Source organism: Meriones unguiculatus, chromosome 8 (assembly GCF_030254825.1).
Source record: "Meriones unguiculatus strain TT.TT164.6M chromosome 8, Bangor_MerUng_6.1, whole genome shotgun sequence".
Lineage (NCBI taxonomy): Eukaryota > Metazoa > Chordata > Mammalia > Rodentia > Muridae > Meriones > Meriones unguiculatus.
The window spans coordinates 18,439,405-18,465,813 of record NC_083356.1 but is presented as its reverse complement, the minus strand read 5'-3'; the positions used below and the strand labels follow the sequence as shown (position 1 = coordinate 18,465,813).

At 54.2% G+C, this 26,409-nt stretch overlaps 1 protein-coding gene across 3 annotated transcripts in view; it reads right to left on the bottom strand.

The window, feature by feature from the left end:
• The window catches only part of Scube1 (signal peptide, CUB domain and EGF like domain containing 1), a 118,743-nt gene that overhangs the window by 4,888 nt on the left and 87,446 nt on the right, over positions 1–26,409 (bottom strand). For all 3 annotated transcript variants that reach the window (XM_060388925.1, XM_060388923.1, XM_060388924.1), the window contains 14 exons: positions 23,773–23,895; positions 20,917–21,033; positions 19,524–19,646; positions 13,429–13,548; positions 13,080–13,184; positions 12,083–12,199; positions 10,874–11,011; positions 8,680–8,883; positions 6,783–6,944; positions 5,728–5,895; positions 4,660–4,821; positions 2,625–2,822; positions 675–827; positions 181–260 (listed from right to left, as the gene is read on the bottom strand). In XM_060388925.1, coding sequence (XP_060244908.1) covers positions 181–260; positions 675–827; positions 2,625–2,822; positions 4,660–4,821; positions 5,728–5,895; positions 6,783–6,944; positions 8,680–8,883; positions 10,874–11,011; positions 12,083–12,199; positions 13,080–13,184; positions 13,429–13,548; positions 19,524–19,646; positions 20,917–21,033; positions 23,773–23,895 — 1,970 coding nt within the window. The remainder of the gene's footprint in view (positions 1–180; positions 261–674; positions 828–2,624; positions 2,823–4,659; positions 4,822–5,727; positions 5,896–6,782; positions 6,945–8,679; positions 8,884–10,873; positions 11,012–12,082; positions 12,200–13,079; positions 13,185–13,428; positions 13,549–19,523; positions 19,647–20,916; positions 21,034–23,772; positions 23,896–26,409) is intronic.

The following is a 26,409-nucleotide window of genomic DNA, read 5'->3' as shown; positions in this document are numbered from 1 at the left end:
AAACCATCGCCGCACCCCAGCGCCCCCTGGCGTCCTATGTCAGGACCCTTGACACAACACCCTCCTCCCATCCCTCTTCCAGGGGTCAGGAGTCAGGACAAGGGCAGGGATGGCCGCCCCCCGACCATTCTCCCAGATTTACAGGGAGTCCCTTAAAAAAAAAAAAAACCCAAAACTCACTTTCAAAATTTCCTGATGATTCTCCGAGGCGTACAAGCGCCCGTCGCGCACAATGTCTTCTATGAGCTGCTGGTAGTCCTCTGGGAGCCAGCCAGCAGGGAGAGGGAAGGTGGAGGGGGCTTGAGACCACCCCTCCCTCCTCTGCCCTCCCCAGCTCCCCGGACCCGCCTTGGACAGCTGGCGGTGGCTGGACGTAGCTCTGTCTTGTAGCCTTTGCTTCTGGGGTCCCCTGCACCTGCTTTGTCTCTCCTTAGCTGCCCCCTATTTAACCCTGCAAACCCTGGCTGGGCGGGACCTTCCGTGAAGCCCACAGACAGTGGGCTCTACTGTACCTCTACCCCGCCCCCCACCCCACAGCCCTTGGGTTTTCACATTGGCTAGCCCTCAGTTCTGTCTCTGTGTTTGTGCCCTGCCATTCACAGCTCATTTCTGAGTCCCCGGGCCAGGCTTCAGCTGACACAAGAGCGGACTGTGACAAGGTGGTGGTGCCTTACCGTCATAGGTGACGTAGGGCACTTGAAACCCTTTGCCGCTGTTGGCTTCGTTGGATTTGAACTGGATCCAGAGCTTGCGGGAGCGGGAGGTAAAGGCGATGGGCCGCTCGTAGGTCTGGCATGTCTCGTAGGTGGTGACTGATGTGGGTGAGGCTGTAGGGACGCAGGCCTTTGCAGCTCACAGGCTCACAGCTCACTGCCTCAGGCCACTCCCCTCCCCCACCTCATCGGCCTCGGAGGTCAGAACACCCAGCTCCTCCTCTCCTTGCCCCAGCCACATTCCTGTTGCTCTTTTGAACTGCCCCCTCACAGCCTCCCTGGTAGCTCCTCCATGACAGGGAGAGGAGATGGCTTAAGTAGATGAGCCAGCTTGGACCAAGGCCACCCAAAACTCAGGTTTAGAAAGTCCTCTCACCTGGGGCTGAGTGACAACTCTGAGCTGCCTCCCTGGTGCTGAAAGGAGATTTGCCTGTGGGTACTCAGAGGGCTAGTGCTGGGAATGGATGGAGGAGGGCGTTCCAGGCTAGGCTCTGACAGGCTGGGCAGGCCCCTCCCTCCTTTTGGCTACAACCCATTTGTACACTGTGGCTTCCTGGCCCATTAGCCAACCAACATGAGGATATAGATGAGGCAACAAAGCCATGTAGGACCTGTAGCAGAGCGCCCCCTTTCCCTCCACCTGTCTTTCTATCCGCAGATGGTCTCGCTCCTGACCAATGGTGTAGTTTTGTGCCTGTCTGGGTCTCTGGCCTTCTCTCTTAATACTCTGACTCACAGTACATTCCTTATGGTTAACACCCAATGACAGCAAAGTCTCTGGTCAGGGTTCTGAGGGTAGAGCCAGGTCCCTGCAGGGCATTTGGTTACTTCCTGGGCTCTCTCACTGTGTTTGGCCTGTTGGAGGACTCTGTTGTTTGAGGTTACAGTCCTCCATGTCCGGAAAGCCTCTCTGAACTTGGTGGAGGACTCCTCCCCTCCCCTCCACCCAGTAGGGCCTTCTACTCTCAGCCTGACCCCATCTGGAGAGTGCCCCTAGGTGCAGATGTATCTCACCATATCTGGAATATGACCTTTGGCACAGTTCCCTGCTAGCACTTTCTCCCCTGAGCCTATAGGGCAGTTAGGTACTGTGTTCCTGATCATAGGACTGGACCATACTGCCAAACGCAAATAAAGCATCCCTGGCACTCCTAGCCCCATCCAATAGCGTACACCCATTCTAGGAGCCCTCCAGCCACTCCCCAAGAACTATTTAGCCCTTGTTCGCCCCAGATACAGGTGAGCAGTCTCCCTGGAGCTCATCCTGGAGGAGCTGATCCCAGGTGCTCACAGGCGATTGGAATCTCCAGTTTGTAGCTTCTGCTTCCTTGTCCTTGGGGACCAGAGGCCAATGACCCCCGGAAAAAGGGAGAGCCACAGTGGCTTACACTTTCATCCACCCCTGCTAAAGACTGGCCCCATCCTTCCTTCACCTGACAGGAGCTGGGGTTCCAGGAAGGGCTAGCCCAGGCTTCTCTGTGTGTGTCTGAATGGCTCTCGGTCCCTCCAAACCTCTGAGGGAGGTCAGAGGCCTATAGGAGAGGAGGGAGCTTCCTGTAGAATAGGAAGGTCTCATCTGAGGTATGGTGGCATGAAGTGGGGGAGGGGACACAGCAGCTGGCTGGACAACTGGAAGAGACTAGCTGAGAGGTTGAGGCCAGAATTGACTAGGTCCAGATTCCCATCCCAAGGTACCGCTAAGTCCCCATGACCTTTCCCTAGAGTTCCGTATGGCCCAGTCCTTAGATCTGGCTCAGGTGGGCTTCAATCCTACCTAACGCATGGGGTCCTTGAAGCCACCCGCTCGCTGAGACCTTCCTTTCACCAGGTGGAGCTGAGCCCATCTCGAGAAGAATACAGGCCCCTGAGCTCTCTGGTCTTACCGTCCTGGCCTCCCAAGCCAGAACTTACCACTCTTCCTCATGACCAGGACATCGCCACACTCGTCCTCGATGGGTAGGAAGATCTCGGGGACCACGATGAGGATCCTGCGCTTGGGGGGAGGCGTGATGTGCCACACACACTCCGCATTGGCTGGGTAGTCGCCCGGGTAGTTGGGGGACTCGATATAGCCCGTGTAGTCCCCAAGCTCGCCGCCACAGTGCTGGTCTGTGGGTACCACGGTCAGGGTGACTTGTCAGGCTGGCTGCATGGGGGTGCTAGCCCTCAGAGGCATTAGAGGTACAGGGCAGGGCCAGCTAGCCAAGCCTGTGCTGACTCACGGAGGGTCCTGCCTGGACTGCTGTCATGCCAACCAGACGGCAGGTCCTCAGCGGATACCCCTGAGTTTCCTGACACCCGGCCCAGGCTTTTCCTTCCTATGGGCCTCTCTCAGCTGGCACAGGCCACTGTGTCTCTGTGTCTTGGCCTTTATCACCCTGAGTGTTCTGTAGGGTATGTGTCTGCTCCCAGCCAGCCTCACATCCGAGCTGTGTCTCAGGTGTGGAGGTCAAATGGAGCCTCACTTTGCATCCCTTGCTTTTACTCCTTGGCCCCAATGAATCTCTCCAGGCAACTGGGCACAGTCGGCTTTCCTACCCGAGGCGGGGCAGCATAAAGATAAATGTGCAGAAAAAAAAGGGTGGACCACACCAAAGACAAGAATGGCCCCAGTCTTCCCAGAAGTCTCCCTCCTGAGTGCTGGGATTAAAGGCATGCACCACCACCGCCCGGCTGATTCCTCATTTTAAACTCACCATTTTAGTTCTGCAAAGGGAATTGGGTATAAATAGTAAGTGTTGGCAAATTTCCTGTCCATTTTTACTCCCAGGTTTCTGAGATCTGGGCATGGTGGCACCTCACCCCTTTAAATCAAGCACTCAGGGGGCAGAGGCAGGTGGATCTCTCTGAGTTCTAGGTCAGCCAGGTTTATACAGTGAGACTCTATCTAAAGAAAACACATTTCTGAGAAACAGCTCTGCTTTTAATATTCTAGAATCTTCTCTCACATCCGGCTTTCCCTAGTTTTACTCATTAAAACATATGTATTTGTAGTTTATTTTTTAGTTTAATATAATATTTAATTAATCTTTAAAATAATGTGTCTGAGGGTGCCTCCTCTGTGTTGACAGATGCTGCCCCCATGGTGGGTGCATTGCAAGGTTGGGGACAGTCCTGGGCAAAGGACTGACCAAACTGTCAACCTTTAAAGGCTTCCAGGAGGCTCCAGATGTGACCAGCAGCCAGGGGAGGAACTAAAAACTTTTTTGAGAAGTGTGAAAACTAGAAATTCTGAGAAACAGCCAGGTATGATGGCACATACCTTTAATCTCAGCACTCTGGAAGCAGAGGCAGGTGGATATTTGTGAGTTCAAGACCAGCCTGGTCTCCATAGTTAGTTCTAGGACAGGCAGGGCTACACAGAAAGACCCTGCCAGAGAGACTCTCAAACCACCAACCACAAAAGAAAACAAACAACAGAGACAAAAACTCTCAGTAATTGAGTCAAAACCCTAATGTAGTGTTTTTTTTATACCTGAAGACTGCCGTGCCTAGAGCTGGCAGCTTGTCTCTGAGATACCCACAGGCCTATTGGGTCCTCCTCCAGCCCTTCCATGCTCAGCTCCCTGTATGCTGTTGCTTTCCGGCATTTCTGTGGTACCAGGTGACGGCTTAGGTGGTGCGTGCCTTATCTAGTGGAAGACAGGCACTTGGTAGCCACCTCGCAGCCTGCCACCTGCAGGTGTAGAGCCCCGTTTCTTTCTCTGGGTCCCCAGAAACTAGAGCAGAGTCTGGCCTGGGCTAAGGCTCAAGCAGTGTGGAGCATGTACGGACAATTATGATGAACTATGGTGCATTTATATTTATTGTACAGCGGGAAGAGCATGGGCTGCCCCACCCTGCCAGGGGCCAGTGGTCTCCTCTCAGAATGTGATCTCAGGTCTCACTTGCTCCCTCCCCATTGCCTAGCATTCCCGGCTTCCCTCCTGGTAAGAGCGGCACTTACTTTTGCAGTGTGTGACGTTGGTGGAACCATCAAAATCAGTGCTGGTGTTGCCTGGACAGGTGATGCAATGGTTCTGGCCAAATTCGGGTTGATAGGTGCCCACGGGACAGCGGATGCACCGGTGGGTGGTGGTATTGTAGTGGTGGCCGGGAGAGCAGTGCACTGTGGGAGACATGTAGGTGGGGTGCTGACGGGCAAGGGCAGGGGAGCCCCTGTGCGCTCAAGGCCCTCCACACCGAAAGACCTCTCTGATTTATCTCATCATCACGGGGTGAGTGAGCGCAAGCTGTAGACCTCATGGTGAGGGGAGGAAGAGCTTTCTGGGGCTGTGCTTTTCACACTGAGGACGTGTGGGGCTCCAGCCAGGTAGCAACCATGTAGGGACCAAACTTACCTGAGGGGTGCAGTGGGGTGTGTGTGATAGTATGGCTGGATGGGGTCAGGGCAAGAAGGGAGGGGAGGCGGAGAGCCACACCAGACAGGTCTACAAAGTCAATGGGCAATGGAGCTAAGGAGGGACTGCAGAACTCTCCTCCTGGAACCGAGCGGGAGATGACACAGGGCAGTCTGTGTGTCAGGAGGCCCTCTGCCCGTGGCAGGCTCTGTGGCACGGAGGGTCCCTGCCACCTGGCCTTGAGTGGCAGCACAGGGTCAAAGAGGGCCAGCAGGGCAGGGGAGGGAGAGGGGGAGGGTCAGTGGGTGAGGAGGGGATGGTCTGGGCACAGAGGAGAGGAGAAGCCTGGAGGGTGAATGATATTGCTGGTCTGGTGGTGCCCCTCTGCCACTGCCAGCTTGGTCCTCTCTTCTCCTCCCAGCATCCTCTCTTCCTGTCATCTTCCTCTCCTTTTCCACCTACTCCTTCAGCAGCCCACGTACTCCCTTGAGATGCTGGTATCCCTTTTGACACTCCCGGTCTAGCTGCTATCTCTTTCCGGTGTGTGACATGGTACTGGTCACCCATGCCCACTGCTGGAGTCTCCACACTCCTCCTCTGACTTTGCAAAGGGCTGGCCTTGCCAAGGAGAAAGTGTGTCAGGGAATGTGTCCCCCGAGTAGCTGGCTTCTCACCTTTGGCCTCACAGTCCTGGAAAGAGGCGGTACCCGTGTGCTTGGTGAGCAGCCCACCTCCACAGGGGAAGCAGCCGGTGCGCCCAGGCTCGGGCTGGTATGTGCCCACAGGGCAGGCCTGGCAGGGCTTGAAACCATCTGCTGAGAAGTAGCCTGGAGAGCACTGGCCTGGAAGTCAGAAGTCACGGCTCAGGTAGGGGAGGGGTGTTGCAGCTACTAAGATACGAGAGGTTGGCTTTGCGCCTGGTCCTGCCCTCCCTGGAAATGGTGCCATCAGGGTGGGTGGGAACAAAGAATTGGGTGGCTTGGGTTGGAGACAGTAGGCTCTGGGTCTTGAGGCTGAGGTTGTTTATTGTGTGGCCTTGCCAGCCTGACTTCTCATCTCTCACCAGCAGCATTGGCTGAGGCTAAGTAAGGAGCAAGGGAGTGGCTGGGAGCCACAGGGGCTCAGGTTGGAGTCTGGGCTCTCTGGTGTCATGGAGGAGGCCTGGAGCTCTCCGTTCCCCCTGGGGTCTACCCTCTCAGACACCTTCCCTCTCCAGGGCTGAGCCGCTGGTGTGTGTTCTCTAGGATGAGCTCAGTATGGCTGAGCAGGGGAGGCCAATGGGAAACTCTGGCCCATGTCGCAGACGGGACTGAGTGGGCAGTAAATGGCAGGGCCCTATGCTAACACAACTGCCCTGGTAAGTGGAAAACTGGCTTCTCAACCACCAACAGGGCAAATGACACATTAAGCTCTTTATGTAGAGAGAGTTCTGGCTGAAGTCAATCTCCTGACTTGGACGAAGTGTCTCCCAGAGAGTGTCACCTAAGCATTCGGATTTTTTTTTACAAGCCACACCTCGTTCTGTCACTGACTGTAGGTGCTCACTGTAAGGCCTTTCTTGTGAGTGGTGACTGTGCGGCTTTGGGAAAGGTAAGAGCATCAGATAAGGTCACAGTTTATGACTACACACGGCATTCGCTTTTGCTCCGGGAGCCAGATGAGGGGCTGATGGGCCTTGTCTGGAACTGATCCCCACCCAACCCTCCCCCTCCAGGTGGGCCACACTCGCCTCCACACTCCGACACATTGCGGGCACCAGCCAGGCCCAGCCCTTCGCTGCTGGGGCATGGTGTGCAGCTGAGCTGGCCTTCCATGTCCTGGTAGGTTCCTGACACGCACGGCAAGCACTGGCCTGGCTCACCACTGAAGTAGGAGCCAGGAGCACAGGGTACTGCAGAGGCAGAGCAGAGAAACAGCGGTCAGGGGCCATCCCCTGTGTGCGGATAGGAGACAGCCCGTACCTCCAGAAGAGTGGAGAGCACCGCCCAGGTGACAGCTGTCTGTGAGGACCCTGTAGGTTGGATCCTGCCTCGTCTTCTTAGACTGGTCCCGCACAGCCCTTCACCAGGTATCACAGGCTGTGTCCAGATGCCTGTGCCTCTTTGACTTACACCCTGCCTGACTTTTTGGTTTCATCCAACAGTCCCATCCCCTGGATGTCTGTACCTGGACTTCCCATCCCAAACCCCTTCTTCATTTCCTGCCTGTTTGGGGGAGCTGGTACCCAAGGACATAACACAGCATAGAACCTGGGGACCAGTGGAAGGAGGGTCCGGTGGTTGGACAGATTATTGTGGAGTAGCTCAGAGATGAAGGGCAGCACAGAGCCAGGGCGATGGTGAGAGCCACCTAAGATGTTCATGAGGAGAGAAGCTGAGGGCAAAGGGAGCTGCGCTTGTCACTGCCAGAAGACAGTGCACATGTGTAAAGGGGAGGCCGAGGAAGACCCTGAGGTCTTCCTCAGTTGGGCGCATTGGTATGGACTGCATTTTCATCTTAGATGTAAAGATGTAGACAGACACACCTACACCGAGACACACGCATAGACACATGACATATACACACACAGACAAAGGCACACACACAGATATGAGAGCGAGAGATAGAGAGAGAAGGGGGAGGAGAGCATGCATAGAGAGCATATGCTATTATGGTGTCCATAGCTGGAATATACCCATTTCCTGTTCTGTCTGACTAGGTTTCTGAAAACTTGAAATGATTCTCAGAAAAGTCGTGAAAAGTAAGAGAATGACATGACATAACCGAGTCCCTCACTGTCCCTTCTGGAGCTCAAGCACATGTGTAGATCATGTTCTTAGCATGGAGTTCCTGATGTTGGCTCTTGGGGCCTGTTCAGCATCTTCCTGGGAGCAGGCTGGGAAGTCTCTGCATGTCCCTAAACTCCCTCTTTACCAACTTCTTGGATCAATGAGTCATCCCTGGCTTTGAGTGGCCACACCCTTTGGAGCACCTCCTGAAATCTTTCTCTCAATATTCTCCTCTCCTGATGGTGAGGCACCTTCTTCCAGGCCTGTCCAGCCCACACTTAGCCTTCCTTCCACGGCCACCTCCCACACTCAGCCTCAGAGAGACAGAGAGTACACTGTGAGGCTCGTTCACCTCGTGTACGTGGGGGACATGAGAGAGATTTCTCTGTGGCCACAAGGCCACAGCCCCTCTCCCATAGCATGCTGGGCCTGGTCTCCTGACTTCTTGGGTGGTGCCCCAGGGGCTGGGAGTGGGGGTGGCGGGGAGGGTAGAACTGTGCATCTCAGCCTTAACTCAGCCTCCCAGTTCCTCAGCCTGAGGGTTCACTGAACCACGCTGCTGGCTGGAGTCGGCCCAGTCTGGTTCCCAGGGACTCAGGCCTTACTTCTGCGACTTTGCTGTGCTGTCCTGACCCCATCCCCTCTCCTCATGGCTACGGTGAAGATCACAGGGCAGGTCCAGGACCAGAAGAGAGGGCGTGTGCTCTAAATGACAGTGATCACAGCCAGTGCTATGCTCTCATCCTGGGCAGGACAGTCCCTCTGTCCCCGCCACGTGTCTGTGTTTCTTGTGTGTTCACTAGGCTGCCAGTGCCAAGAGGATAAAGTCAGTATCTGAGGCCATGAGCTGGAACTCACCGCACTTGCCATCCTGTAGTATTTGGCCTATGCCACATGTCCCTGCCCCCTCCAGTGCCTTGGCAGGCCGCTGGGCCACCTCGTACTCAGTGCCTGAGATCTGGACGTAGAACTGGTGACGGCCGATGGACTTGCGTAGAGTCTTGATGGCGGCCTGCAAGCTCTGCTCCACGCGTTTCCGCATGCAGTCTGCTTCACAGGTATCTGCAGGGGTGAAAGGGACCCAGTGACAGTAACTCTAACATGCCAATGGCTGCCTTCTTTGCTGAGGGCTCCCCCCCGAGCCAGGGCCTGTGCTGGACTTCTGTCTAAACCACCTCAGTACAGTCTCACAGTAGACCTGTGTCTGGGTGGGGCGGAGGACATTTGAGGTGATTAACAGAAAAGGAAGATGGAGGGTCTTAAGAGGCATGGCCTCTTCGAGGCCACCAAGCACATCTGAGCCTCAGCAAGGCCGCTGCCAGTTCTCTGCACTGTCCCCAGGGCACTGTTCAGCTTTAACCCGGGTAGATACAAGGTGTCCTCAAGGGCTGGAAGGATGGCGTAATAGGTAAAGTGCTTGCCGTGCAATCATGAGGATCTGAGTTCTCATCCCCCAACCCCTGGGACCCACATTGAAAATCAGGTGGATGTGTAACCCCAACACTGGGGTAGGTAGTCAGGTGAATCTTCAGAGCTCATTGGCCAGCTAACCTATCGGTCAAAGAACTCAATATTCAGTGAGAGACCTTATTTCAAAAAATAAGGTGAGGCCAGGCATGGCTACTCGCCTTTGATCCTAGCGCTAAAGAAAAAGGATCTCTGTGAGTTTTGAGGCCAGCTTGGTCAACACAGTAAGTTCCAGGCCAGCCAGGGCTAAATAGAGAGACCTGGTCTCAAAATAATAATATAGGATAGGATAGGATAGGATAGGATAGGATAGGATAGGATAGAAAAGAATAGAATAGAATGTATCTTGACTTTTGGCCTTCCCTTTTTGGCTTGTTTTCCCCATGTGCACCAGCACCGCTGACCCAGTCTTAGCCATAAAGGTTCCTGCATTGAAGGCGTCATCCGCAGCTGGCACCGCTATCAGGAGAGGTCCTGGAACCTTTAGGTGGTGGGGCTTAGCCACAGGAAGTAGGCCATGAGGGCAGATCCTTGGGGACTTGGGTCCCTCTCTGCTTCTCTTTGCTTCCTGTCTGCCTCTGCTCCTCCTCCTCAGTGTTCCTTGGGGGCATCCTGTTCTCTCTGACCCCAGTGCCTTTACCTTCTTCATTCCTATCCCGAGTCCCACTCCCCAACACTTCTACTGGATTAACTCTGATTTCAGTCTCGTTTAGAAGGCTTCCAGCGCCTTCCCCAGCCCAACCTCATCTCACAGCCCTTCCACCTAGTCTCACCCGGCACTGATGACTTGCACACATCTGCCTCCCCACAGATGGGAGTGCTTCTAGGGCAGGGGCCATGGCCACAATGCCCGTGGCCCAGACCACTGCTATACCACTAGACAGAACGGCCAGCAGCAACCAGCTCTGCCACTGCCTACCATGGAGCCAGATAGGATGGGTGCATGTCTGTAATCCCAGTATTCAAGAGGTAGAGGCAGGAGGATCAGGAGTTGAAAATCATTCTCAGCTGTGTATCAGCTTTGGGGGCAGCCTGAGCTACATAAGGCCCTGTCTTAAAAGCAAACAGCCCAAGCCAGGAGTGGTGGCACACACACCTTTAATCCCAGCACTCCGGAGGTTGAGGCAGGAGGATCTCTGTGAGTTTGTCTAGCCTGGTCTACATAGAGAGTTGTAGGGCAGCCAGGGCTGCATAATAGATAGAAGCTCTCTCAAAAGGACAATAATAATAATAATAATAATAATAATAATAATAATAATAAAAGCAAACAACTCACCTGTTAGCCACCACTCACCTATAGCTAAGAAGGATTCACAATACCATTTTACAAGCCTCCTCTCGCTGCCTGGGAAGAAGGCCTGGCTCAGCTGCTGTGGAAAGTCTCTGCCCCTGTCCTTCCTGCCCCAGCGGGGGCATACTTGGGGTACTCTGCTCTGCCCCAGGTGTTGCCATGCACTGCCTCCTGCACTCAGGGCTACAGGGCTTGACCTGCCGTGTGCAGCGCTCCCTGAAAGCCCCTACTTCCCTATAGCTCACTCAGCCTCATGTCCACCAGACTCCCAGCCCCCAAGAACGCCTCACTCACCTGAGGCCTCATCCATCTTCATCTCCACCTCAAACTCTGCCGTGACGTGGGACACCTCCTTGGATGGAGACTTGCGGCCTCGGCGCCTCTTCTTGGAGGAGTCACACTTGAGGGTCACAAAAGTCACGTGGCACTTGTCTGAACAGAGAAGAGTACACTGTGGCAAAGGTGATCTGTGTCAGAAGCAGGGTCCTTCCTAGCCCTACCTGCAAACTCCCATGGGCAAGGTCCCTCTATGTCCACGAGGACATGGGACAGATGCGGACAGTGTGGTGCTTTGAATAGGTATGGCCCCATAGGGAGTGATGCTCTTGAGAGGTGTGGCCTTGTTGGAGTAGGTGTGGCCTTGTAGGAGGAAGTGTGTCATTGTGGGGGCTGGCTTTGAGGTCTCCTATCCTCAAACTTCACCCAGTGTGGACACAGTCTCCGTCTGCTGCCTGTGGATCAAGCTGTAGAACTCTCAGCTCCTTCTCCAGCACCATGTCTGCCTGCAGTCCATAGTGTTTCCCGACAGGATGATAAAGGACTAAACCTCTGAAACGGTAATCCAGCCCCAAGTAAATGTTTTCCTTTATCAGAGTTGCTATGGTCATGGTATCGCCTCGCAGTAATAACACCCTAACCAAGACAAACACTGAAGCAGCGTAAGACCAGAGCTGCTTAGGGTCCCAACAGGAACTGGGGGCTGAGGTGAGCCTCAGGTCCAGCCTCGAGTGACGTACCACCACGTATGGAGGTACCTCATAATACCTAGTGAGGAGGCCGTGTGTGTGCTTTCTGCCTGATGAGCGTTGGACGCTACGCCTTGGTAAAGCCTGCTGGGGGCTGAGGTTTTTCAGGTCTGTGGGCGGATCTCAAGGGCCCAGAGATGGAGGCTTTCCTCACGGGCCTTTTACTATGCTGTTACCTGAGACCAGCCTTGAGGCTGAAAAACCTTCTATCAGGGCTCCACCAGGCCACAAAGAATGTGTGTGTGTGTGTGTATGTGTGTGTGTGTGTGTGTGTGTGTGTGTATGCATGATTTAATCCTGTGTGGGGCTGCAACAGTGGCCCCACTAGGTGCTGTAGTACCCGTGACCAGGAGTTGCAGTTTATGCCAGACATGGCTCAGAGGGCTTAGGGGCCTTGGTGGAGGACAGACAAGCGCCTATGCTTGGGCCAGGAAGTTCCCCTCTGCTCCTTGGGTAAGCAGGGCCGGTGGCCACTTACCCAGAAGGGGATGCCTCAGGGTGTCCTTTGCTCGCTCCTGGCTGCGGGGTCGGAGATGGCATTTGGCATCTCTGATCTTGAAGCGGGCCTTCTGCCTGATGGGGGTGGTGGGGGCATCTGGGGAAAGCCAAAATTCCCCCAGGTGGCGGCCTCTCCTGTGGGCAAGGAGGTAGTGGGGGACGGGGGCTGCCAGAGGACAGGTCCTTCTGGAGCTGGGTGGGGTTCGGTGTGGGCCATTCTGCCCCGGCAGCCCTCCTGGGTAGAGGAACCTCCTCTGCCCCACTTATTTCTCTCCCTGTAAGGCCTGAAACATTTGCACCCATGGCTGGTAGGGTCGAGGAGAGAAAGCTGCTCTCCTCCTCCTCCATGGCCAAAGTCACACATACGGTTTGTGTCTTTAGGAAAGAGGACAGAGGGGAGGCAAGGAAGGGGAGGGGCTTCAAACCCTAGGACACCTAGAGCCGTAGACTGCTCTGAAGTAGACCCCAGCTCCACTGACCCCGGTGGAGTCCTGTGACCCCGGATGCTCAGAACACATCCTAGATGTGTTAGGCACAACATCCCAGCCTTCTGTGGGAACAGGGTTGGTTCCAAGAGCATAGTCTTGGGCATAGTGTTCAAGGGCAGCTCTGTGGCCTAAGTTCAAGAGTATCCTTTGCCCTATAGCTTGCTTGAGGCCAACCTGGGCTGTATGAGGCCCTGTCTCAAACAATGGCAGTAACAGAGGTCTGTGGAATCATAATGTTTTGCAGTTACTGAATCACCGTACAACCGTGGGCTCAGTCAGGAAGGCTCTCATGTGGCTCCCTGATTGTGGCCTGGGCCTCAGCCTCCAGGCTTCCAGGTCCTGGCCCTGTCATGTTTCCAGGATCCCAAGTCATGATGGGCAGGCCCAGAGCTTCCTTGGGTGATCCCCCTCCCTCTCCTGAATCACACACCGGAAGAAAGGATGAAAGGGTCATTTAGGCATGGTTGTTTCAGACAGGCCCAAGTTTACCTGAGCAGTTGGGCCCTGCACCGGAGCTGGTGCCATTGCGTTTCGGTAGTGTCTTGCCCTGGAGACCTGGAACACCGCAGCTCAGGACATAGCTGTTCTCTGAGTCTGTGGAGAGGCCAGTGGGTAAGGTCAGCCAGGGCGTACCTTCCTCCTGGGGCCCCAGGTTTCTGAGGTCTCCGAGGGGTTGCTGAATGAATTGAAGATCAAGACTGAGGCCTGTGGAAGCTGCCCGGGTCCACAGAGAGCCAGACGGTTAGCTGTCAGGGAGTGCTCCGTGCCTGGGCTCTGTCCTCCTGAGCACTGGGAAGCAGCATGCTAACCCATCCCAATCCAGAGAGCTAAGGGTTACCTGGCATGAAGAGGCTGTGGCCCAGGCAGGACAGGAAGCAGTTCTCCACTCCACCCACCTTGCCGCAGGACAGCTGGGCCTGGGCAGAGGCCTTGGACCGTGAGAGGCACCCGCCCATTTCTGAGGAGACAGGGAATACAGAAAGGGCTTGAGTGAGGCCAGAGGAACTTTGCATGCCCTCGGAGGCCATGAATATGGGTCAGTCCAGTCTCCTGCCCCCCTGACAGGGCCAGACTGTAGCAGGAAGGCACTTGGGGACAGGAAGATGCAAGTCTGTTTGGCAGTATGGGGTGCTGGCCACTGACAGCCAGCTTATTCTGTCTCCCTGTAATCCTGGTCTCAGCTATTTGGGGAAAGGTCATTGGCATCCTCAGAAAGGAGCTCCTGAAGGCAAGCCTGTCCTCAGAGAAGGTGGCAAGGCCCATCTGGGGTAAGAGGCAGCTGCTCAAGAACTTAGGGCATCTCCTGTATATAGGAGGGCTACTGAATTTTTTTTTTGAGTTAATTTTGCATCCAGCCATGGAGATAACCTAGAACCCCTGCATAGATGTAGCCCATGGCAGCTCAGTCTCCGAGTGGGTTCCCTAGTAAGGGGAACAGGGGCTGTCTCAGACGTGAACTCAGTGGCTGGCTCTTTGATCACCTCCCCTTGGGTGGGGGGAGAATCCTTAACAGGTTTCAGAGGAAGACAAGGCAGCCAGTCCTGATGAGACCTGATAGGCTAGGGTCAGATGGAAGGGGAGGAGGACTTCCCTTATCAGTCAACTGGGGGAGGGGCATGGGAGGAGATGAGGGAGGGAGGGCAGGATTGGGAGGGGACAAGGGAGGGGGCTACAGCTGGGATACAAAGTGAATAAACTGTAATAAATAAAAATTCTGGGGAGAAAAAAAAGAACCTGGGCACCCTGGCAGGGACCAACTTCAGGGTACAGGGAGGGGCAGCACCCGCATCCAGGAGGCACCTAAAGCAAAGCAGCTCTTCAGAACTTCTGTGGTTATTGTTAGAAGACTGAAAACATCGGGCTGGAGAGATGGCTGAGGTTAGGAGTATTGGCTGTTCTTCCAGAGGACCCCAGGTTCCACTCCCAGCACCTATATGTATGGCTCACAACTCTCTGTAACTCAAGTTGCTGTGGGTCGGACTCCCTCACACAGACATATGTGCAGGCCAAACACCAGTGACTACTGTACTGGCTGGTTTTGTGTGTCAACTTGACACAAGCTAGAGTCATCGGAGAGGAAGGAGCCTCAGTTGAGGAAATGCCTTCATGCGATCCAGCAGTAAGGCATTTTTCTCAATTAGTGGTCAATGGGAGAGGGCTCAGCCCATGGTGGGTGGTGCCATCCCTGGGCTGGTGGTCCTGGGTTCTGTAAGAAAGCAGGCTGAGCAAGCCATGAGGAGCAAGCCAGGAAGCAGCACCCCTCCATGGCCTCTGCATCAGCTCCTACTTCCAGGTTCCTGTCCTGATTGAGTTCCTGTTCTGACTTCCTCCAGTGATGGACTATGATCTGGAAGTGTAAGCCAAAGAAACCGTTTCCTCCCCAGCTTGCTCTTTGGCCATGGTATTTTGTTGCAGCACTAGAAACCATAATTAAGACACACATGAAATAAAAATAAATAAATTAAGAAAAGGAGAATATCGAAAACATCCTAGGGAAAGGGCCTGGGGAGATGGCTCAGTGCTTTTAGTGAGAGTTTGAGGACCCGAGTTGGGATTCCTGAGAGTGTAACAGCCAGGTGTAGGAGCACATGTCTGTAACTCCAGCATGGGGGTGAGTGTCAGCGGGGGGTGGTGTCAGGGACAGGTGGATTCCTGGAGCTCATTAGCCAGATAGCTGAACTGATGAGCTCCAGGTTCAGTGAGAGACCCTACTTGAAAAGAAGGTGGAGGGTAAGAGAGAAAGACACTCAGTGTAGGTTTCTGGTCGCCACACCCACATGGACACATCGCCTTATGCACCTGTACACACACATGCAGATACATACATATACCTACATACATATACCACAGATAGGTATATACACGTACATATGTGTATTCATACATGTATACATGTACATATGTGTGTCTATCTATCTGTATATCTGTATATAGAGAGAATATAATTGCAAAGATAAGGAGACAGGGAAAGTAGCATGCACTTCTAGACATATATCTGATTGGTAAGGAATGATGGGCTCTGAGCCAGAGCAGGCAGAATGCAGTACTCTGAGCCCATTCCCAGGCGAAGCCGCTCCAGTGACTAGATCACAAGGCTCCATCAAGCCACATCCCTCCACAGCCAGAATAAGCCACACTTAGACTCTCTCCAGCCCAAAACTAACACCGCCTGAAGCAAATTCACCTCACCCTCCCTCTGAGGATGAGCGCATGCCTTTGCTCAGTGAGCAAGGCTGGAACGCAGCTCTCCCTCAGAGAAGACACTGCTCAGCTTCCCATGCGGGATGCTGCGTGGCCAGTGCTTCCTTTGTAGTTTCTGAGCTCGCTCTCCCCAATGCATCCACCAGCCCTTACAGTTGTCCTGTCTTTCCTGATCCAGAGTTGAACCCAGGACCTCATGCATGCTAGTTAAGTCTCTGCCACCGAGCTGAGCTACCGGCCTCAGCTTTCCTGCCTCTTTTCTTTCGTTTAAAGATTTTAGTTTATGCGCGTAGGTGTTTTAGTTTCATGTGTGCCTGGTGCCCATAAAGGCGAAAAAGTATTGGATCCCCTCAAACTGGAGTTCGAGATGGCTGTGAGTCACCCTGTAGGTTCTGGGAATCTACCTTGGGTCCTCTGGAAGAGCAGCCAATGTTCTTAACTGCTGAGCTAGGTCCCCAGCCCCTCCTGACATCTTTCTTTTTCTTTAGTCCCCCCCCCCCCAGACAGGGTTTCTCTGTATAGCCTTGGCTGTCCTAGAGTAGCGTTGTAGACCAGGCTGGCCACGAACTCACAGAGATCTGCCTGCATCTGCCTCCCCAAGTTCTGGGATTACAGACATGCACCACCATGCCCGCCTCTGACATCCTTCCTAATAAAGCCCTTATTTCCTTGGTGCTGAGCTTGGCCAAGGAAAAACTTCATTGTACTGGATTCCATTAAAATCATTTACCCAGGGCTGGGGGATAATTTGGGTGGCAAAATCCTTGCCCCACAAGCATGAGGACCTGAGTTTGACTGCTTGGTAGCATGTAAAAGAAGCTGGCTGTGACACACAGGCTTGTCATCTCGGTGCTGGGGAGGCAGAGACAGGGTAACTGGCAAGCTTACTTGAGAGAGAGAAGCGTTGGTGACCTGCCTGGGCTTCCACATGGGTGGGTATCTACACAGTCATGTGGTGGGTCATGTGACTCATCCAACGTACCAAACCCCACTGTACTATATGCTGAGTCACACTGGTCATTTCTGTGCACTGCACTGCCTGTGAGCTGTCTCCATACAGCTGGTAACAGGAAAGGAAAAAAAAAAAAAAACAACAGACTCCAGAGAGACGCCATCAGTGCGAACATGCAGGAATTACCCAGCCGGGTGGAGCCCTTCTCAGATCTCCTCTGTCACCACAGACAATAGGGTAAAGGTTAACAGAGAGCCATGGTGGAGCTTTTGTAGTCACAAGCAACTCTGGAGTGCCGGGAAAATGGAGCACTTTACAGTCACAGCTCAACCCTGAGGCCCATGATATAGGAGCCAGAAGCCACAGGAAGTGGTGTCCTAGCTCAACACTCTCAACAGGCCGCTCTAACCTGGGTATGAAGGCCAGGGCCTTTGTTGGCGCAGGCAGCCAAACCCCATGCACTGCCACATACTGTGACTGATAGCAATCTGATCCTTAGAACCAGGAGGATGCTATCTGCTGGGACCAGGCTGTCCCCCAAGTGCCCTCACACAGAGAAGTCTGCTACGCTTTCTTGACACCCCACCCTATGGGACCATCTCACAGCCAGGGAAGGTTTTCCTGTGTCCCGGCAATTTATCGCTGTGCTGGAACCAGCTCGGCCCCAGGCAGAGATAAAGACAGACTGGAAATGAGCTTTAGGCCACCCTTGGGGCTCTTGGTGGGTAGAACCATGTACAAGAAGACTTGTTCTCGAGATGAGCTGAAGCAGTCCTGCTGAAAAGGATCTTGGCACTCACAGGGGCTGAAATAGGACATTCTGCCTTCACTCTGAAACACTCGCCAAGTAATAAAGGCTCATTTTATTGGAGGAGTTTGTCATGAAGTGCTTAGAAATGCCACTGTCTTCATTATCTTTGCTGCCCTGGGAGACTAGAAATGAATTTTCCAGAATGTAAAGTCACCGTGGAGAAGCCTTAGGTGAGGCTTTTCAGACACCGTCCCAGTGCACAGAAACTGACTACCCAGGATTCAGAGCAGACGGCTGTAGCCGGAGACCATGGGAAGGAAACCCATGTAGACGTCAGCTACTGCTAAGCTCCAGGTGCTTTTTGGAGTGTGTTCGCACCTCAGGTTTTAAATGGCAGGGTCTCATGTAGCCCAGTTTGGCCCCAGACTTGCCATGTAACTAAGGAGAGTCTTGAACTTCTGATCCTCCTGCTGGCGAGTGCGTGTTGCATCACTGTCTACCCAGCTGTCCTTTTGCCTGCTCAAGATGGTTCCCGCCATTCGGATGTGAGGTTCAACTGAGTTAACCTGTCATGCGTGCCAACCCAGCTGCATCTCCATCTCAGTGGGATAGCTGCTCTCCGAATTCTGTAAGCAGACCTCCATTTGTTTGAAAACCACCAGCCTTGCTCTTTGATCACAAAGAGTGAGGGAGAGGCAGCCTTGGTGATCCCTGCTGTTGGGGTCTATCACCCCTCTTCTCCAGTATGGCACCACTGAGAAGGGTCAAATCTCTCAGGAAAAGCTGGCTAGTTGGTACCACAAGGACTAGGCTGACTGCTCTGTGGGGGGGGGTGGTCAGATCGTCCCAACTTCAGGACATTCCACTGCAATACTCTCCACTGCAATTCCTGGACCTGTGCTCTCCGTCCAGGAAGTGGAGGGACATGGTCCTTTTGAGGGGTGTGGTAATAATGTGTGAAATAGATCACGGGATTAGATGGGCCATCCAAGAGGACCAGAGTGTTTACCAAAACTCCGCCCTAGGGTGAGAATATGTAATCCTAGCATTTGGGAGGTGGAAACAGGATGGTTAGGAGTTCAAGGCCAGCCTCAGCTACCAGGGTGTGGCTCAGTGGTGGAACTCAGTACTGTGGAACAAACGGATAGGAAGAGCCTTATTTCCGGGTGACAGTGAAAAGTGCAGCCTGTGTGACCACGGAGGGAGGACCAGGGAGGAACTTAGCAGGTGACTTGCTGCCATTACAGGCCTCCATTGCAGAACAACCTGGAGCTCATGGAATTCACTCAGTTGACCTTGAACTCACTCTGGAGTTCAGGTTGACACTTTGACCCTGCCTCAGCCCTTAGAGTATCTGGGATTCCATATGCCTACATTCCACCATGCCTAGCACCTGCCTAGCATGGCAGGGCAGCAACCTGGAGAGCTGAGTTCTAGGAGGGCAGGCACATGCCAACCCCAGAACTGCTCCCTGGTCTTGTGGGGGTTTGGCTTATCTGATAGTCATTGGATCAATGAACATGAGTCATCAGAACTGAGAGGAGACACATGGCCCTTGTAGAGAGGGCATGGAAAACCAGGGCTAACTAGGTGGCAGTGTTGCCCCTGTGTAGGGGCTGGCAGATGGGTGGGGATTAGAGGTGTGATTTGCAGGCCTGCTGCTGCTATTGCTGCTGCTGGAGTCAGCCATTCTGTTCCCTGGAGCTTCCTCAGCAGGACCAGAGGAGCTGATGGAGGTGGGGCCATCAATCTACATCTTTCAGTAGGGTCCTGGACCCACAGCCTTGACCACACAGAATCCCAGGTCTTATGCTCTGTGGCCCCCTCCCCACCTCAGGGCCCTTGTTCCTGTGTCTCTGGCTGACATTAGGCTTGCCTGGCCCCCAGTGTCCCCCTCACCCACAAGCCCTGTTTCCTGTTAGCCAACAGTAGTGAAAAGAGACCCCTGTTCATTAGCCCTCTACCTCTGAAGTCACTGCCTCTCCCACACAGAGAGGGCGGGGCTGGAAGGTCGCCCCTTCCTACTCACCCACACAATCCTTCCGATTCCAGTGTAGCCTCCTCCCCGCGGGGCAGACGCACTCGTAGCTGCCCTTGGTGTTGACACAGCCTTGCTCACAGCTGCCGTTGTTCATGCTACACTCATCCACGTCTGGAAACACAGGCAGGAGAGTGAGGGCAGGAGGGGGTGGGAACTACCAACCCAGGCCACACCCGTGGTGCTGGGAGGCCCAGGAGCACCCAGGGCAAGAGACTAGGAAACTCTTGCTCCTCGTCCAATCTGGCTGAGGTCCGGGCAATCTCAGATAGCTTATCTCCTCAGGGAGAGCACCAGCTTCTTGCCAGCCTCAGTTTCCCATTTTGCACAGTAGGCACCAGGGCGAAAGGAGCCACTGAGACCCTTCCTCCTCTGATCAAAAGCCTCTTTTAGGCAAGGGTTGGCCCTTCTTGCTCCAGGCTGCCAGCATGCAAGTGGGGTAACACTTGGTGGCACTTTGAGAGTCCCTGGACAACAGTGCTAGCATCTAGTGGCTACTCCCCGGTCTCCAGGACTACCTGACCCTCTCAAGCTTCCTGCCTTCCTTGGGTCAAGGAGAAAGAAGAGAGGTCATGACCCTTCCCATCTCCACCAGGCACATCTGGCCTGAAGCCCTTTGGCTCAGCTCATACTCCTGTTGGCTGTGGTGCTGGGCGTGGAACCCAGGAGCCAGGTGAGGACGTCATCCCAGGCTCCTGAATCCTCTCTTCAGCACTGGCCCCCACCCCCACCCGGGAGGCCGCCTGGATCCCATGCTCCCTTCCCTGGAAAGCAAGAGCCCTTTGTCACACAAATATGACTTATTCTGTTTCAAGTCTCCCTGCTTTGGTGTGTAGCACAGTAAAGAAGCCCTCAGGCTTTTCTCCTCCAGGCTCCTGCATGTGTCTCCCCGGGGGACTGGTACCCTGTTTCCTGCTGCTTTTGGGCTCATCCCCGCTATATCCCCAGCCTCTGTGCCTCTGTACATGCTGTTCCCTCTGGACTGCTTTTCCACCTTGACCCAAACATTCCTCCCTTAGGATTCTTATCGTCTCACCATCCTTCCTGTCTCTGGAATGCACTTTCTGGAATTTTCTGTGCATTGGCCTCCCCTTCTGGACTGGGTCAGCCCAGAAATGAAATGAAGTTCTGGGCTTATGCTTCCAAGCTTGCTAAGGCATCCTATGGTGTCCCATGGCCTACCTCCCTTCCCATCTCTTTGTCCTCTGCTTGGCATAATCCCTCTGTCCCCAAACTTCCCAGCCTTGCAGCCTTCCCAGCCTTCCCAGCCTCCCGGACCCACCAGGGTCAAGGTTTGGGTTGGGGTGTGGGGAGCAGTGTTGATGGCCATATGGCCAGGCGCGTGCCTCGAGGGGGAGGTGGCCCTGGCGGGCGGGCTGCAGACCTCCGCAGTGTGTTGTCCCATAGAGTGTGTAGCCTCGGTGGCACAGGCACTGGAAGCTGCCAGGGGAGTTGATGCAGACATGGTCGCAGGTCCTCTCAAAGGAGCACTCGTCGATGTCTGTGGCCGAGGGGAGACAGTGAGAGGTGACCGGGCAGGCCCAGTATCCAACGAACATCCCGCCTGGACAGTCCCGGGGTCCCGAGGTTCGGCACAGCCTCCCACAGCCTAGCAGATTTCTTGTTATCAGTTTCCTACGCTGTCTCTATTAGCCCTGTTGCTGGGGCAGAATGCCCTCATGTCTCTTCTGGAAGTGGGTGAGGCAAAATGTCATTAGTAGAGGACCATTATGGCCCTCTGTTATGTTGTTTTTCTTGCTCACGTGGTTAGAAAAGATATTGTGTGTGTGTGTGTGTGTGTGTGTGTGTGGTGTATGCATGTGTGTGTGCCCGTGTGTTTACCTGTGCGTATATGTGTAGGTTAGAGGTTAATGTTGGGTATATTCCTCATCTACTCTCCACCTTAATTACTTATTTAAAAATTTTTCATGTTTTTAATTATGCATATGTGAGTACAGTGCCAGAGGAGGACGGAAGAGGGTGTCAGAGTCCCAGGAGCGGGAGTTACAGGCCACTGTGAGCTTCTGAGCACTCAGGTCCTCTACAAAAGCAGTCCTTCACCCTTAACTGCCAAGACATTGCTCTAGCCTTATTTTTATTTTTGAGACAGGGTCTCTCGCTGAACGAGAAGCTCGCTGTCAGCTAGACTTGCTGGCTAGCAAGTCTCAGGGGTCCCCTTGTCTCCACCCTCGCTTCGATGATCGTGGACTAAGCCTCTAGAACTGAAAGCAAGCCTCCAATTAAATGCTTTCTCTTATAAGAGTTGCCTTGGCTATGGTGTCTCTTCATAGTAATAGAATTTTGACTCAAAATAGCTGTTTCCCTCAGAGTTTATGCCAAGGGTAGACTGTCTTCTGTGAGGGCTGGGTTCATTTCTCCAGAGAAGCTTGCAAAATGGACACTGACCTGACCCTCCGTGGGCACAGCAAAGAGTTTGTTCTTTGTGTTTAACTCTAGTGATGTCATACTTATTCAAGGTATGTATGTGCTCATAAGACCCTGATACAAGGGAGATGCCAAAGGAGATGTGGGTGCTTGGATGAGGATGGGAACTCTCCTTGGGGTCTGGGAGGACCTCCTAGGCTGTGGATGGAGGAGGGATGCCCCAGACAAAGGCAGGGAGGCCAGGGGACTGTATGAAGGTCGGAGGGCCCTGGGAAGGTAGGAGGGTCCCTAAGGAGCTTGGACTCCTCTCTGTTGGACCTGGGGAGCATTCAGATAGATGAGCTGGAAAAGGGCGGAGACACAAATGAGGCTGGGTGAGAAGGATGCCAGGAAGGTCCTACTGATTTGTCTACTCTCTCAGGGGAGGTTGAGGATTCCAGGTCAAAGACCCTTGATCAATGGTCTCAGCCTTCCTAATGCTGCAACCCTTTAATACAGTTCCTCACGTTGTAATGACCTCCCACCACAAAATTATTTTGCTGTTACTCATAACTATAATTTTGCTATGTTATGAATCATAGTACAAATATCTGATATGCAGGATATCTGATATGCAGCCCTTGTGAAAGGGCCATTCAACTCTCAAAGGGGTCATAACCCACAGGTTGAGAACCACTGCCCTTAGCCATCTACAGAGCTTGGTAAATTGGTGGGGAAACAAAGCCAGAGTGTGGAGGAGCCGTGGGGCTGGCCAGCTGCGGGGATACTGACCAGCCTGCCTCCAGAGAAGGTGGGCTAGGATGCTCATCCAGGGAACTAGGCTTGGCCTGGGGAAGGGTATGGCTGGCTCCGATCCAGTGAGTAGCAGGTCAGGTTAGTATCCTGGGTAGCCTTCTCTTACCAGGACCTGGGACTTGAGAGCTTCACTGCCCAGACCCTGAGCTGCACTCACAGCCAGAGACTGCCAGTCTAATGACTAAAGGGCTGTCTACTCTGCAACTATGAGAGCCTTACAGGGACAAAACAGTCAGACCCTGATAGGATACTCAGGGTTAGAACTGAGGCCCTGGTACTTTTCATGTTTTCTGACCAGGTTGGTCCTCTAGGGCACCTGCCTCCTTCCCAATGGAACTTCAGCCCCACTGAGGTCTTGAGTACCCCCAAACTCCCTCTCCTAATGAGACAGCTTCCGGCTTCTCTTGGGAAATGATTTGTCCAGCATACAACCAGGGGCTTTCCCAGGACTCTCCCTGATCACCCTCCTCCTGGGATCCCTGCATTCTAGGGGCCCACTGGGCTTGAGTTATCCAAGCCACTGTTGAAAAGTGTCTGTGATGTCTGATGCATTCCAGCAGGAGGCAGTATTGTGCTTTGAGAGGTGGTCTGCCTGCACAGAGAAGGCGGGGATGGGAGCGGAGAGCAGGTGGATCCCTCTCTGGGTTTTGGTGTGTGTGTGTGTGTGTGTGTGTGTGTGTGTGTGTGTGTGTGTGTGTGTACATATATACATGTACATATACATGTATATGTGTTTATGTATGTATATGTATATATGCACCCCTCCCCCCCACGTTAGATTAGGTCCCCCTGTGCAGCCCAGGCTAAGACTCGATCTTGTAATTATGCCCCAGCTGGAATTGGGGCATGCAAAACCCACTTCTCCTCTCATCCCTGAAGGGGACAGGGTTGGACTGTGTGGCTCTAAGTCACGAAAGACAGACAAGAACAGGCAGCAAGATCTAGAGAATCCTGAGCTGTCCTGAGCTAGCCGGTTTGGGTGCTTTCCTCTCCTGGAGCACAGGGACACTGACCATGGCGACAGGCTGTGAGTGGTAGCTGGGGCCCGGCGGGAGCTCACCTTGGCATGTCCGCTCATCCGTCAGCAGCTTGTGCCCCTTTTGGCAGCCGCATTCAAAGCTGCCCACCGTGTTTCGGCAGAAGTGGTCGCAGCCTCCATTGTTCGTCAAGCACTCGTTGATGTCTGAGGGGGAGGGGAGCAGGCTCAGGTGCCGTGGTGGGGACGGCCTGGGGAGGGCGGGCTGCCATCCTGCTTTCTTGACCCACCTGCTGCTCACTGCCTAGGGCCGGTCCCCAGTTGAGCGCAGATACAAAGAACCTGCGTGAGTAGCTAACCCCTGATCGACAGGATCAACAGGGACAGTGATGCCCCTCCCACCCCCACGTCCCTTTACCCAAACATCTGGGGAGGCGTTCCGGAAGGAGTGAGGCTGCAGCAATGGCTGCCACAGGTGACGGGGGCAATCTATGCAAGCACGCCCCCCCACTTCCATTCCTGGATGAGGACAGAACACAAGACAGACCCATGAAGACGACAGGGAGTCACGTCTCCAAGGTTCTGGGGCTTAGTGGGTATCAGTACACCTGAGGGCAGGTGCACTGCTTGCGGCCTGCTGAGGGGAGTCTGAGTGGAGGAGGAAGCCGCTGGGTGGTGGTGAGGCTTCCTCCAGTGAGTGAGGTCTGGGCCCATCTCATTCCAGGTCTGTTCGCTTAAGCTGTTCTCGTTTCGGCCGTTAGTGAGCAGTGGCTATACTCCACAGATCGCCGACTCCACCCCAGGCCATTTGTGATGCCCCTCATACTGTGCCCCAGTGGGCCTCAGCTCACATTTTTTCCAGTGTTAGAGAGCTCTCTCCTTCACAGTGTGGGCTTCTGGCTAACACGTCAAGGATGTCTGTCTGCCTCTGTGAGACCCTCCATTCATGCCGTGCTCACCCGGTGCTGCCCATGGTTGGACTCATGTTCCCTCCCACAAAGAGTGCCTCAGGTCTTTGTTGAAGAGGCTCCCACAGGGACAGGATGAGAAAGAGCTCAAGCTGGTGCAGCTGGCTTATGTGGCGGTAGAGGGAAAGCCTGGGCAGCCAGGAAAGCTGGGAAAGCTGCTCTTCTCTCTAGCCCAGGATCTAAGCGAGGGTTATTGGCCTCACATGGACCTCAACCTCCAATGAATCTCCAGAGTTCAATTGCTGCTCCTCTCACCTCTTCCCTTCACTCTGTGCCGGGCTCCTTACCATGGGCAACCAGTACTACCTTCCATGGTCTATTAAGCGTGCCGAGGCCTCTGGCATCCCAGGATAAAGGCCCGCTGTTTTGGGGCAGATTCTCACAGCTCTTTCCTCTGTAGCGGTCCGCTTCTCTCTGCTGACCCTCTGCAGGCCTCTGCCTACCCCTATCCTAGAAAAGCTGTCCTGGCCATTCTCTTGTCACTGACCCTGTTCTTGGGGACATGAGAGAGCTTGAGGAGAGCAGAGGTGGGCCTTTAGGGCCAGGGACATCCTAAGAACGTTCACCCAGAGATGAATGGAGGTCTCAATAGCAAGGCAAGGATCCCAGAGAGTAGGGAGAGCTGAGGGCCAGAGGCCTTGGGCCCAGATTCATGTGTATAGGGGTGTCCTAATGGGGTGAGCTACAGGAACGCACAGGTCAACCCCCTCTTCCCTTCCGCCCTCTCATTGGGCACAGCCTGGCCACCGGTGGGGGCCTATGAGGGCGTGCTTTCAGATGAGTGCAGAGGGAGGCCAAGGGCTGGGCTGGGTGGCCTATAAGTGGGGTGAGGACACCTTCTTTCCCACTTTGATGAAAGTCCTGGCAGGTGGCCTGCTTGGCTCAGGGCATGGGGGAGGAGGAGGGAGAGCAGTGGGTGGGGGCTCTCCCAGGCTGTTCTGAGGGACGCCAGGAGGAGGGGCGTCAGTATCAGAAGCAATCTAAGATTCCTGCTCAGGAGCCCCCTCTTTGGGGGAAGGATCAGTTAGGAACATTCTCATCCGAGAGCAAGTGGCACTGTACCAAAGAGGGAGCCTGGGGCTGGGTGGCCTAGAGCAGAGCTAGGTCTGGAGTGAACTCCCCAGGCCCTTGGCCCCCGTGCCTGGGCAAATGCTCCACCTTCCCACCCTGCCTCCACCTGCCCTGATGTTCCCAGCTGGCCCAGGCCTTCCAGCTCTGGGTTTCTCAGCTGTCACCGCCCCCTGCCGCCACCTGCCCTTGCCTGATGAGGACTCCTGGGCTTTCAGAAAACACTGAACCTTTGAAGTCATCCCTTTGATATTGTCCCCTGGACCCTCGCCAAGATCAGAGTGTACACCTGACTGGTGAGCTAGAACCCCAGGGCAGGTCCTCAGGTGCACTAGGAAGCCCCCGTTGGCTTGCTTGTGCTGCCCAGGGCCCTGAGCACTGCTGGGTCCTCTCTTGCCTACTGTCAAGAACTCCACAACACCATCCCTGAGGTCTGTGGCTGCCGCCTGGCTTCTTGGATTTGAACATGTCACGATGGCCATGTTAGGCATTTACACAGGAGCCCCTCGCCCTTTAACTAGTGCCGTCCATGGAAGAATCTCAATTCTGCTTTCTCCCCTGACATGGTCACCAGGCCTAAGCAACGGCATTAGAAGCCTTGCTGCTCTTTTAGATTCTGCCCAGAGGCTAGGCAGTGCTGTGAGACCATCTCGAAGTGACAAGCTGAACCTGTGCCTGTCTTACT